The sequence below is a fragment of the Zophobas morio genome, unplaced genomic scaffold (assembly GCF_036711695.1).
Source record: "Zophobas morio isolate AGI-343-1 ecotype UQ-CSIRO unplaced genomic scaffold, CSIRO_AGI_Zmor_V1 ptg000041l, whole genome shotgun sequence".
In the NCBI taxonomy this organism is placed as follows: Eukaryota; Metazoa; Arthropoda; class Insecta; order Coleoptera; family Tenebrionidae; genus Zophobas; species Zophobas morio.
Window position 1 is genome coordinate 3105205 of NW_026972146.1, and position 14062 is coordinate 3119266.

Sequence of the window (14062 nt, forward strand, 5' to 3'; positions counted from 1 at the left end):
TCTGCAGCGGCCAAGAGGCAACGACCGCACACTCGTCCTCAGGTACCGGAGCCGAAACAGTCTGACCAACTATGACTAAGTTTCTTCCAGCGAGACGGATTAAAATGAATCATGGGCCGCAATCGAAAACAATTAAGTAATTAAAATGTCAGCCTCTGTGTAATGAAAGCGAATTCGTGGAGACGTGGGTGTGGAGATAGCGGATTGCACCCGATAAAGATAAGACGTGGTTGACGAAGGTGTTTGCTGATGTCAGGCGATATTTGTAAATACATTGCGTTTCTTTTTTTGGGTATTGAAAACGAGGCGGAAGTGTATGGTTTCAACAGGACGTGTGACAAGCGGTGTGAGCGTTTGACGAGGGTGTGTATGTGATACTTTAGAACGAATGTCATCATTAAATATGTTGCCAACCTGACCAAAAACACGAAACGTGTATTTCCTACTTTATGGCTGGGTTGTTTGTAATGAAGTATGTTAATTAAATAATTCTTTAATCGTGGGCAATTATGATAATGGCGGTATTAAAAATGTTAAGTCGGTTTCACAGAGAACATTAACATGAACCACGTCAAAATAATTTAATGAGCAGATTCGAATTTTGGCTTTTTACGATCATCCAAGATGGTCATGAAAATGTGCTAGTGACGTCTGAGACACTTTTTTTCTACTCGACATCGAAGTTGCGCTTCGTTTGCTCAGGGCGTAGTTTAAACAAATAATTTGTCTCTTGCGACAATTTAAGTTTTTAATAAATTACGACAAAAACAAAGCCGCCAGGAGCTGTGTATTCAACGTTGCTTTTAAAAGTTTTGGATTGGCGTTGGCAGGATCTAGCGCATTTTTTACACTTCAGGGGCTTTCGAAACGTGTACTCGGGAAAACATTCTAAAAAAAATCCACCTTGACTTTTAAGATTGTGGAGTTATATTCTAAATAAAAAAATCGTGTTTGGGTTTAGAAAAGGGTGAGAAGAGGGGAGCCGCAGGTACAGCATACATTAGGAAGCAATTAATAACTGAGTTTACTCCACGAAAACGAAACTGGAAATTTTGTAGAAAATATATTCACGGGTCATTTTACATGGCAACATAGTTGCGACCGAGGTTAATAAACCGAAATTTTCCTGTAATATTTGCTCGAAAATTGAGTTATATAACCACAATCTCGTGTTCGTTCTGGAAACCACAGTTCTATACAAAAGTTGAAAAAGGTGTAATTTCACTTAAAAAACCCAATTTGTGTTCATTTTGCGAAACCGGAAACAGAGTAATTGTTGCTACGAATCATAAAATTTCCAAACAGATTTTTCTGGCGATTTGCTGTCATACAATTAATTCATATACCGGGTGTCTGGAAAATGCCACATTAACTCTTCAGTATGTTATGTATAGGGGTTTTGGGAGCTCCAAAAAATAATAAAAAAATTCTTCCGGCATACTTTTTGATTTCTTAGTACCGATGATGACTAAAATCCTCCTTTTATTTTTTTCTTTTTTAGGAATAATCAGTTTTATCTTAGCAACTACAAGCCCCGCCCACCCACCCTCTCTTTTTTCTTAGAGGATATGTGATTTGCCAAATCAGTTTTATCTTAGCAGCTATTAGATAGGATAAGACTGATTTTGGCAAATAACATACCTTCCAAGAAAAGAGTGGGTGGGTGGGCGGGGCTAGTACCTGTTATGATAAGACTGATTTTGGCAAATGAAATTCTCTCTAAGAAAAGAAAAGGTGGGTGGACAGGTCTCGTACCTGTTAGGATAAAACTGATTTTGACAAATGAGAGCTCCCAAAGAAAATAGAGGGCGGATGGGCGGGGCTAATACCTGCTAAAATCAGTTTTACCTTAACAGCTACCAGCCCCACCCACCCTTTCTTTTCTTACAAGGTATCTCATTTGCCAAAATCATTCTAACCTTATCAGGTGCTAGCCCCGCCCACCCACCATCTGTTTTCTTAGAAGGTATGTCATCTGCCAAAATCAGTTTTATCTTAGTAATTATTAGATATGATAAGACTGATTTTGGCAAATAACATACCTTCCAAGAAAAGAGAGGGTGGATGGGTGGGGCTAATACCTGCTAAGATAAGAGTAATTTTGGCAAATGAGATATTCTCTACGAAAAGAGAGGGCGGATGGGCGGGGCTAGTACCTGCTAAAATCAGTTTTATCTTATCAACTCCTAGCCCCGCCCATCCACCCTCTCTTTCCTTACAAGGTATCTCATTTACCAAAATCAGTCTTACCTTAGCAGGTGTTACCCCCGCCCACCCACCCTCTGTGTTCTTAGAGGGTATGTCATCTGCCAAAATCAGTTTTATCTTAGCAGTTACTACATAAGATAAAACTGATTTTGGCAAATCACATACCTTCTAAGAAAAGAGAGGGTGGGTGGGTGGGGCTAATCCCTGCTAAGTTAAAGAGTAATTTTGGCAAATGAGATATTCTCTACGAAAAGAGAGGGCGGATGGGCGGGGCTAGTATCTGCTAAAATCAGTTTTATCTTATCAACTCCTAGCCCCGCCCATCCACCCTCTCTTTCCTTACAAGGTATCTCATTTACCAAAATCAGTCTTACCTTAGCAGGTGTTACCCCCGCCCACCCACCCTCTGTGTTCTTAGAGGGTATGTCATCTGCCAAAATCAGTTTTATCTTAGCAGTTACTACATAAGATAAAACTGATTTTGGCAAATCACATACCTTCTAAGAAAAGAGAGGGTGGGTGGGTGGGGCTAATCCCTGCTAAGTTAAAGAGTAATTTTGGCAAATGAGATATTCTCTACGAAAAGAGAGGGCGGATGGGCGGGGCTAGTATCTGCTAAAATCAGTTTTATCTTATCAACTCCTAGCCCCGCCCATCCACCCTCTCTTTCCTTACAAGGTATCTCATTTACCAAAATCAGTCTTACCTTAGCAGGTGTTAGCCCCGCCCACCCACCCTCTGTGTTCTTAGAGGGTATGTCATCTGCCAAAATCAGTTTTATCTTAGCAGTTACTACATAGGATAAGACTGATTTTGGCAAATCACATACCTTCTAAGAAAAGAGAGGGTGGGTGGGTGGGGCTAATACCTGCTAAGTTAAAGAGTAATTTTGGCAAATGAGGTACCTTGTAAGAAAAGAGAGGGTGGGTGGACGTGACTCGTACCTGCTAGGATAAGACTGATTTTGGCAAATGAGATGTCTCTAAGTAAATAGAGGGTGGATGGGCGGGGCTAGTACCTGCTAAAATTAGTTTTATCTTATCAACTCCTAGCCCCGCCCACCCACCCTCTCTTTTCTTACAAGGTGTCTCATTTACCAAAATCAGTCTTACCTTAGCAGGTGTTAGCCCCGCCCACCCACCCTCTGTGTTCTTAGAGGGTATGTCATCTGCCAAAATCAGTTTTATCTTAGCAGTTACTACATAGGATAACACTGATTTTGGCAAATCACATACCTTCTAAGAAAAGAGAGGGTGGGTGGGTGGGGCTAATACTTGCTAAGTTAAAGAGTAATTTTGGCAAATGAGGTACCTTGTAAGAAAAGAGAGGGTGGGTGGACGTGGCTCGTAGCTGCTAGGATAAGACTGATTTTGGCAAATGAGATGTCTCTAAGTAAATAGAGGGCGGATGGGCGGGGCTAGTACCTGCTAAAATCAGTTTTATCTTAGCAGCTACTAGCCCCGCCCACCCATCCTCTCTTTTCTTACAAGGTATCTCATTTGCCAAAATCCGTCTTATCGTAACAGGTATTAGCCCCGCCCACCCACCCTCTCTTTTCTTGGAACGTATGTCATCTGCCAAAATCAGTTTTATCTTAGCAACTACTACATAGGATAAGACTGATTTTGGCAAATGATATACCCTTTAAGAAATTTTGAGTGGGGATGATCACCCAAATTTCGCTTCCATCTGCGGCATTCTAAAAATATATCTAGCTAAAATTTCACCCTCATCAGTCCAGTAGTTTCGGAGATTAATATATGCAGAATATTTAAATTAGCTGTTTGACGAGTTCGGGAAATAAAAACGACTTTGGTTTCGTTGACTCGAACACAAACTGTAAAATTTGCTTCAACAGATTTTATTTTTACGTTACGAAGGTAAACTATGAAATAATATTTGTATAATGGGGTTTTCTGGACGTTTCAGGCCCCAAGAGCGGGATAAACTAGATTTCCGGTTTCCGTCTACCTGTTTATCTGACTGTCGTCTGTGTCGCTTTTTATTCGAGAGATTATTGCAAAACTACGTGTCGTCAAATTTTAAATGTATGTTAGAAATATCGTCAAACGCCAACCAAAATTTATCAATCATTCCCACCAGCAATTTGATGATGTCACCTTAAAAATTTTGCCTGGTAAATACTATTTAAATTTTAGATAATTACATTCTGCAATATTTGTGGTTTATGAATCAGTCTTGCCTTTTTATCCTAGATTTCTACATTTTTTTCGAATATGAATAGGAGGACCATTCAAGAAGCGGTCACTTTTTTGACGTTGTAAAGATAAGACTGATTTTGTCAATGAGATACACTCTAAGAAAAGAGAGGGTGGGTGGGCGGGGCTAGTACTGTTAGGATAAGACTGATTTTGGCAAATGACGTATCCTCTAAAAAATGGAATTAAATTTACTATAAGAAAAGGCACTAGAGGCTCCAAAGCTCTTTCAAATTATTTCCAAACAGGAATACCTAGAACCTCAAGATAGTTTTAAATTTTCGAAAAAAAAAACGGGGTCTCAAAATTAACTCGAAAACAGGTCAGGTCACAATTTTACAAGAACAGAAGACCAAAATCCTCCAAAATTGTTTTAAATAATTTAAAAAAAAAAAATTCCATGCGAACATTTTAAACGTAGGGTTTTGAAAACTTTGACAATTTTTAATACGTCAAAGATTACTCGAATTTTGCTGATTTGTACCGTCATTTATAAAATTATTACGAAAACAACCCAATCTTATTTTACGACTTTTCCCAGACTCACCAGTTGACTGTTAAGAGCTTAGTGGAGAGTTAATCCACCATTTTCCAGACACCCGGTATAACCATAAAACACCCTGTATGTTATGAAACGCAATGACCCTTGGAATTGTATTATTTTCACAATCTGCCGTTTTATTGATATGAACAATAACAACTATAAGCAAACGTTTCAATTCTGATCCACAAGCTTAAATTAAGCCTTCGACATCCTTAATCGTGGTATAATGTTAGCTTTATGAAAAGTGAAAAACACTTCACAATGCGAATATAAAACTACAATTGTCAATGTATATATGAAGTAAGTGAGGTATAATTGGCTTATTAAAAACAATCGATCTATTATCTTACTATAATACGATCTATGTATTAATAACTATCTTTACTTATATTTCCAATTTAATTTGTCTAGTTACGAAATCTGGCACAAAGTTATCAATGGAGATTTTGTGTAAGCAATAGACAACCAATGGTGCCATCGCACTTATATTTTTTTAATAGATTAATCTCCACTAGATTTTCACATACAGGAAGTAGTAATTATCGCATTTTTAACGTGAGAGCGTAACTCGTTTTTGCAAGTTTAATTCAGACCGCTCATTGTATAAATAACTGTTTTGTGCACATAATTGACAAAACGTCAAACAAAGACGCGCACGTTTCATGGGTCACGAACTACCTTATAATCACCCAAGATAAAGAAACAGCGAAAACATCATAAAAAGATCTTAATAGTCGTTTTTACACGTTGTTCTGCTCTCACAGAGACGTAAAGCACTTAATGGATGTTTGCAATCGATAGTAAGTTGGTTGACATCGTCGCTTAATAAAACCGTCTACATAAAAAAAAATTTAAAGGTACGCTTACACAGGTGCGCCACGTGCACGTCCGCGCCTGTGTAAGCGCCACTTAACTTGTTTACTTACGTCCGGAATCGCTGGACAGCTTCATCTTGTCCAGAGTCGAAGAATCCCTGTCGTTGTAGACCAGCACGCCGGCGGCGTTGCTCCTGAACGCATTCTCCACCTTCACCTCGAAGTTGCACCGTCCCCGCTTGACCAACGCGATCCACGGCTCCCCCGGGGGCGGCAGGCGGCGGTCGGCGCGACTACTTTGCAGCGGCAACGTGCAGCCCGTGTGGTCGTCGGGATGGCCCTTGGCGCTGACGTGCACCAAAAGCCCGTACGCCGGCCCCACGTAGCCGCCCCCGTAGCGACCCACCTCCGTCTTGTCCCACACCCAGCCCTCGTCCGTCATCCGCGACACGTTCAGGTAGGCCGAGGTGAAGGTGTCGGCCCTGCTGTCGTCGTTGGTAAAATGGGAAAAGGGCGAGCCCGAGACCCAGTCCTCCGGCACCGCGGAGGCCGACACCAGCAGCACGTGCCCGAGGGCGATGAGAAGCGAAGCGCACATTCTGTCGGCCGTTACGCAACCTGGGGCATGGTCTGGAGGGGCACTGTCACACTGAAAAGCGACGTTCTTTGTCCAAACTGCACTTTTCCTGTGACTCACGATCGTTCGCGGGTTGCCTTCGTACAACCGAACTCCAAGAGGCTTCGAATGCGACTGAACGCCGAGCGAGGCTCCTGCTCCGGCGCAGGTGGTTTTCCTCCGCAGGCGGCGTTGCCAAGTGGGGGACGGAAGAATGTCCACTGTGACGTCACTGGTGAGTGAGGCTGGAAGAGTACCGAGGACGCGGCTTTAGCTTTATGATTTTTATTATTTTATTGTGGTTGCGCGGTAATTAGGCGATTACAAACTTTATTACTGCGGGTTTAATTTTTACTGGGAAAATAAAAAATATTTTTGGGGGACGCACGAAAACACAAATATTTTTTCAGCGGTGCGTAAGTGCGTGTTTGGATGGAATTGGATGGCCGTGGAAATTGGTTCATTTTTTACAACAAGGTCACAAGTGCTTGGGTTCTTGGCAAGAGTTTGATTTTTCACATTGCCCGAAAAAATAGCCTTGCTTTTAAGGGAGTGCCCTGACGCACCCAGAGGGAATCAATTATCGCATGTCGCCTTAATACTCATTATGGCGTGAATCGCGTGCTCACACCACGGCCAAGTGCTAAAATTTTTTAGCTGTTGATTTTTTCGAACTGCGTGTTTTGTGTGTTGCATAACCAATTCTAATTTTCACCAAAAAAAATAAGAAACTAATACAACAAACAAACAGATTTGAACAAAAAATGTATAATGTTTCAATATATGTCGATGTCGTCTAATTACTTACTTAAGGTACTTATTCAACACCATCTTATTGCATACAACCTTTGTCTACAATTTTACAACGTATTAAAAAAAATGTGTCAGTGTATTATGTGTTGCATAACCCAACTTCAAAATTTATAAAATAAAAAATTTTGAAATTTATATTCAAAAAACACGCTCCTAGCTGCCCTAATTTGTGCATACTTACATGAAAACAGCACCACAACAAACTTCCAACCCAATTACATCACGAAATCTTTTAAACCGATTACCCACTTCGCCGCACTAATTATAAGAAGGCATCCTTACAACACAAACAATAATCCGCATGTGTTCCCCATCCGACGCGTAATAACCCCGACTAAAAATCCATAAAACATACGTAAAAAAGTGTATTTACAAACAAGCACTTCATTATAAAACATAAACACAGTATAATAAAATCATATCAGTTTAAGCCTAGCCTATGTACAAAAACAAAACAGAATTTAGGCGTGCACTCTGAGCTCGTTCCTTAGAATTTTTCCGCTGGGATTCCTGGGGATGGTCTCGACGAACTTAACGCCTCCGGCAATTTTTTTATAGTGGGCCACTTTCGGGTTAATGTAGAGCAAAACGTCGTCTTCGCTGAAATTGCTCCCTGGGTGGCGCACGATAAAAGCCCTGGGAACCTCTCCCGCGAGGGCGTCGGGCATTCCCACCACGGCCACGTCGGCCACACCGGGCATCTCGAGCAGCAGGTTCTCGAGCTCGGTGGGCGAAACCTGGGCAGAATAAAAAGTTACTACGGCAAAATAAGACCTCTGGGGGGTTTTATATTATAATAAGTAAGAAAAGCGATATTAAAGTTACTGCGGTCAGCGGATTAGATTTATATTTTGTACTACATTAATGTTTAATCTGGGTTGTAATAATATATTATGACACGAGTTTTTGTTTGCGTATTTTATTACAAAGAAAACAAATTCAGTGCTAACTGCATTTTTGTAATTAATTATTAAAGAATGTGCAAATCTGTTTTCAATTTTTATTGACTGCATTACTACAGAATACAGATGGAAATTAATTTTTTAAATATTTCGTATGTAGGTTATGCTGTGCCGCATACAGAAGATAACATGATTCTAACATTTTTGACACATTAATGACACGTAAAATAGCTTCATACCAACCCCCCGAAAATCACTAGGTCGCAAAAGATGGCTGCCGCGTGGAGCAAAATCGCAAAAACTGCAAATCGTTTTTATGTTTGTTGTAATTAACTTGTGTCGCTTTTTTTAAACACTCTGTATGTCCGCAAATTGTGTTTAATTGATCGCAATACGAGCGAATTTCGCTTAATCAGTGGTTGCCACACAAATTCCCCAAATGTCAAATGTCACCAAATCTGACGTGGGCTAACGTCACTCGAATCGTTTATCGCCTCATTTAATTAAATGTAACGATATCGGCATCAACGAAATCGCTTTAGGTAAAATTCCGCCTCCCGACCTTTACTCGTTCCAAAGCCTTGGTCGCGCGGCGCTGGTGTTTTTGCTGTGCGCGATCCCGTCCTGTCATTAGCGTCACCGTATCGAACCGCAGCTAACTTCGTTATTGTCATAGGTGCGCTTGTTGACGCAAGTAGATGGTGCCCGCTGGTGCAGTCGGTGCGAAATCCTGTCGTAAAAAACCGTAAGAATGGAAAATCCCGAGGAGATTCTCCACAGTTTGGAAGAGTTCAGCAAGAGCCGGCCCAAGGACATCCCCCGCGAGCTCGAGGAGTACCTTTGTTTCGTGGCGAAAACGGGGGACCCCGTGTACCAGTGGTCGGCCGTGAAGAGCCTCTTCCGCGAGAAGATGATCAGCGTGATCACCGACTTCTACGAGACCTGCCCCTCCGTCGAGATCCCGCCGTGCCCCAACGTCGACATCTTCAACTACGACAACATGAAGAACTTCATCCTGGAGAAGCTCGACACGTTCGCGGCGGCCCCCTTCACGTTGCAGCGCATCTGCGAGCTGCTGACGACGCCCCGCAAGGAGTACAACCGGATAGACAAGTACATGCGGGCGCTGGAGAAGAACATCCTGGTGGTGAGCACGGTGGAGCCCGGGGGGCGGCGCACCACCGAGAACGGCGAGGGGATCATGAACGGGCTGGAGTCGGAGCACCTGCCGGAGACGAGCAACAGCAGCAACGACATCAACGTGGAGGAGATGGACGACAGCCCGGCGTGGCCTAGATTGCTGCAGAACGACACCGCGTACCAGAACGACAGCGCCGAGGGGCAGAACCAGGTCCAGGAGACGGTGGTGACGGCGTCCAAGCCGCCGGACGCGGCTTGCACGTCCTCGCAGGACACGGTCATCACGTGCCGCAGCTCGGAGGAGCCCTACGTCTCCATCGAACCAGTGCCATCGAACACGTGCGCACGACAAGATAATCCCGACGAGGCCGACGTCTCGGTTACTATCACTGCCATTCCGGCCGGGGTGCAGAAGAGGCGGAGCAGCGTGGAGCCGGTGGTGTCCTCCGACTCAAACGAGGAGATCACCGAGTCCTGCGTGAGTATTCAAGACAAGGGACCTCGGACTATGATAGCAAGTTTAACGCGAACGCAGCGAGCAATTTTTTTTACATGGTCAAAAACTTGCTGATAAGGCGTTTTTTAGGTAGTTATCACTGGATATCGACTTTTTGTGTGATGCTACTTCGCAGTTCCGGTTGGTTTAAACCGGTCCTGAAACCTCAAAAAAAGCCCCAAAATTTTCGAAAACAGCTTTTTGAAATTTTAAAACAATTTTGAAATATCAATTACTGGTTGTCTACCTCGCAGGCGCTATTCATCACAATTCGTAGAACTGTACTTAAATGTCCACAGTAAATTGATACTTTTGTAACGTTGTTTCCAATTCTCTCTAGAACAATTCCGACAAATCCAGCGAAGCTTCCAAAGACCCCGAGCCGAAACCCGAGGAAGAGACCTCCTCGTCGTCGTCTTCGTCGCAGCAGATCGAAGATGCCGACTCCTCGTCGAGCACCGAGGACGAGAAAGAGAACACCGACATAAAAGAGGACAAGACGTCGGAGGCCCTCCCCGACGAGGCGTCGTCCCAGAGCGAGCTCTCGTCCACCGAAAGCGAAGCCACCTCGAAGGTGGACGAGGCCGACACGTCCCAGAGCACGCCCGAAGACGCCGACGACGAAGAAGAGAAAGACGAGCCCAAGGACGAGATCGAGAGTAGTGAACAAATAACTGTCGATACCACAAAGTGTTCATCCGTACAACCGCAGGAACCTAAACAAGACGTCGAAATCACGTCATCGGATAAAGACGAGGAGGTGCACTCCTCGCAGGAGGGGGAGGAGCCGCAGGTGGACACGCAGAACGAGGCGAACGCGACGCAGAGCAGCGACGAGGCGGAATCTCAGAACGCGGAGAAGGCGGACAAGAAGGAGGCGGCGACGCCGATGGAGGTGGACGAGGAGTACAGCAGTAGTGAGAAGGTCGAGGAGGTTGTGAGAGCCGAGGCCACCTCTGATTCACCGTTATAACTAATTTAGGCTTTATTTTATGGTCACCGAGGCTAACTGAACGAGGCGCCTTATTGTGTTAAGTATTTATAATTTATGGATAGAGGTTCAAGAACGATGGTTTGACTTGTCAGCTGATTTTTTTTTAAATTTATATGTAGAGTAGGTAAATAAATTTGTACGTAACGAAGAACTGATTAAATGTTTTATCTACAGATGAGAAGGTTGTTTTGGTGCCTTGAGAGATTGGCTGGGTTTGTTTGTGCTCGATAACTACCTTGAAAAAACCGTTATAATTCCAAGAGAAAGTAGATCGATATTGAGGTCACTGGGTGCCGATTGATAGGCAACCAGTAATACGCTCTAACCTAACAATCTAGTTATTTGTTAACAAAGACAAAAATGTTTAGGCGCGAAATTCAAACCAACCAATTGCTTCATAATTAAAGCAATTAACGAGAGTTCATGACAGTTTAATAGCCAATAAGAAACGAGTATTTGCGCGCCAAATTCAACTTGTACTTCAATGAATAAACGATTTGTGCACTTACCTGGTTTCCTTTCACCTTAATCAACTCCTTGCATCTATCCACAATATAAAAGTAGCTATCTTCGTCGTAGTACGCCACGTCGCCTGTGTGCAGCCACCCATCTTTGTCCAGGGTTTCTGCAGTGGCTTGTTCATTGTTTAAGTACCCCATCATGACCTACAACCACGTGTTACCCTATTTTATTTCAAACAAACCAAAAGTCGCGGTACCTGTGGCCCTCTAACCAGGAGTTCTCCCGATTTATGGGTCCCCAAAGTTTCCCCAGTCGTCAAACTAATAACTTTGGCCTCAGTCCCGGGATATGGTAGCCCGATGGTACCAATCTTGGACGGAGGTGTCAATCTGGGCATGCAGAACGTCACTGGAGACGTTTCAGTCATACCATAACCTTGTCTAATCAAAACGTCGTCTCTATCGATCTTCTGGCGGAACTTTTGGAGAAGACCTTCGGTTAGAGGGGCAGCCCCGGACTGTACTGCTTCCAGAGAACTTAGGTGCTCTTTAGTGACAGCTGGATGGGTTGATAGAAATAGAAGAAGAGAGGGAACAACGAGGACAAAAGTGGGTTTGTATTGGACTAACGCCTTAATGTAGTCCTCTGGAGTGAACCGCGGAATACTGACAACGTGAGCCCCATGTCTGAGACTAAGGTTCAAAATCCCGTTGAAGCCGAAAATGTGGAAGAACGGCAGTACTGTCAGTACCGTGTGTGGTTTACCATCTATAAAACAAAATTCGTTCATCTCTAGTAAAACAAACAATAAAACAACCTCTGTTGAATTTATCTTCCAAAGCTGGATGATCCCCTTGTACCAAATTCGCCACTAAATTATAGTGCGACAGCATCACCCCTTTCGGAAGTCCAGTGGTACCACTCGAGTACGGCAAAATCGCAGTCTCTTGAGGGTTCAATCCAGGGAGCTCCGACTCGTGCTCCGCCATCAGCAAAGTCTGAAGCCCGTGGACGTTCTTAGAAGGATCGTCCTCCCCACCAATACACACGGTACTTCTATAGTTTGCCAAATGGGGTGCTATGGTCAACGCGACTTCCAGTAAAAGCGGTATTGTGACAATCATTTTAACCCCGGCGTTGTCAAACTGGCGTTTAATTTCGTCAGGAGTGTACAACGGGTTGACGAAAGTCACCGTCAATCCAGCCTCAATGGCACCATGACAAATTATGGTAAATTCGGGGATGTTGGGTAAAAGTAGTCCCACGACTTCGCGGGGTTTCATACCACAGTGACCCAGGAGCGCTTGCGCACACCGGTTGATGAGCATGCGCAACATTCCGTAGGTGTAAGAACGACCCGAGATGGCACAAGTCTGCAAAAAACCAATCAGAACTCAGTTTTCTATAAATGTTAGACGTATCATAATTATTAAATAAAAAGTCCCTGGCCTTGATTCCGCTATACCAGTTTTAAAAACATGTTTGACGTGAAGGTAAATGCACTCGAGTTGATAACACTGAGAGGTCAAGTCGTGGATCCAAAATCTTACTTTAGCCGGTTAAGTGTACTTAAATTTAAACAATGGGTCAGTTTTACAATGACCCGTACATAAATAATCCTGGAGAATATTTTGACGAGGAAGTAATAAGTGTTCAAAGTTCGGTGATTAAAAAAAGAATGTCGTCAATGTCGGTGTGGCATCGATAAGAGATAAAGGTACTTGTTCTTGAGCTGGATATTTCGAGTGAGTGCGCTTTGTAGAAGTAGATTACGCATCATTGTATTATCTTTACGTGAACGAAGGAATTTACAGCACGTGCGATAAGATCCTTAGATTCTTGAATTCGAACGTCCAATGCCAAGCGAAGCCAATCAGAAAAATGCCAAATGTGCCATCGTGTGAAACAGGTTTATGTATTTTTGTGAGGTTAAAACTGGCGCGAAACCTTATAATTTAATACTTAATTAGTAATTAATTATTACTTACTGTGGCCGGCTCTTTCACCCATTTTTCGCTGTCTTGATAAATATAGTCAATTAAATTCACACTGGGGATTTTTTTCCCCGGCCCCAGAGGCGACTGCACTACGCCACTGCTGAACCTCTTACTCTGGTTCAAAAAATTGCATTTCCTAAACCTTGAACTGTTCGGAATTACGGATAAAAACCCGCAATTTTGGAAGCTTTGTACGAGTGGAGCACCCTTAAGAATTAATCGCGACATGTTAACAAATCTGAAAAAAAAACAACTCAATCTGTATTATTATTAGATCGCGACGATATTTTTAGTAAACAGTGCGCCTAACGTTAATTATAGTCGTCCAAATTGGACAAATTCAAGAGTGTTTTCAACACAAGTCCAAGGGTCGCTTCACAAAAAACAACAATTAATAAAAAATTTGTACCTAACACGAAAAAACCTTGGCCACAGGAAACAATTAAAAAATAATTTTTTCCACTGATTACACTTCACTCAAAAATCGCACGACTGAATGCGCTGCCTTTGTTGCACCTATGGGTGTTTTGAATGAATCTGCGGATTACATTTAATTAAAATGTAAGGCTAGATAACTGTACGGAGTCCAATGATACAAAGTCCAACCTGACACTAAAATGTTCTATTCGGAGATTTCCGAGCAAAGCGCTTGAGAAAAATCGACGGTATAGTGGAATGGAGCTTTCACTTATTGTAATAAGGCCTAGTTTACAAAGGTGGGTATGTGCTGGTACTGATGCTGGAGGTCTGAAGCCACGTTTATAGATGGTATAATTGGAACGAATTCCAGAGATAAGAAAACATGTAAAAATTTCATTTCACGAAACGTTGTTGTTGTCGGAGCGTGTCTGAGATT

The 14062-nt window shown here is 42.9% G+C and overlaps 3 protein-coding genes across 3 annotated transcripts in view; 1 reads left to right on the forward strand and 2 right to left on the reverse strand.

Moving 5' to 3' along the window:
- The window catches only part of LOC135140823 (E3 ubiquitin-protein ligase goliath-like), a 77261-nt gene extending 69766 nt beyond the window's left edge, over positions 1-7495 (reverse strand). The window contains exons 1-2 of the mRNA XM_064071520.1: positions 7397-7495; positions 5898-6647 (exon numbers count right to left, since the gene is read on the reverse strand). Of these exons, the coding sequence (XP_063927590.1) occupies positions 5898-6384 (487 nt within the window). The 5' untranslated portion in view covers positions 6385-6647; positions 7397-7495. The remainder of the gene's footprint in view (positions 1-5897; positions 6648-7396) is intronic.
- A 72-nt stretch (positions 7496-7567) lies between these two features.
- LOC135140821 (uncharacterized) lies at positions 7568-13997 on the reverse strand. The gene is made up of 6 exons (XM_064071517.1): positions 13616-13997; positions 13198-13444; positions 12027-12582; positions 11466-11977; positions 11257-11412; positions 7568-7952 (listed from the first exon to the last, which is right to left on the reverse strand). Exons 2-6 carry the CDS (start codon positions 13432-13434, stop codon positions 7677-7679), a joined length of 1737 nt encoding a protein of 578 aa, XP_063927587.1. The 5' UTR covers positions 13435-13444; positions 13616-13997; the 3' UTR covers positions 7568-7676.
- Positions 8684-10928, forward strand: LOC135140822 (serine/threonine-protein phosphatase 4 regulatory subunit 2-like). The gene is made up of 2 exons (XM_064071519.1): positions 8684-9735; positions 10094-10928. The coding sequence occupies exons 1-2, from the start codon at positions 8869-8871 to the stop codon at positions 10724-10726; spliced, it is 1500 nt and encodes a 499-aa protein (XP_063927589.1). The 5' UTR covers positions 8684-8868; the 3' UTR covers positions 10727-10928.
- Positions 13998-14062: the final 65 nt, after the last annotated feature.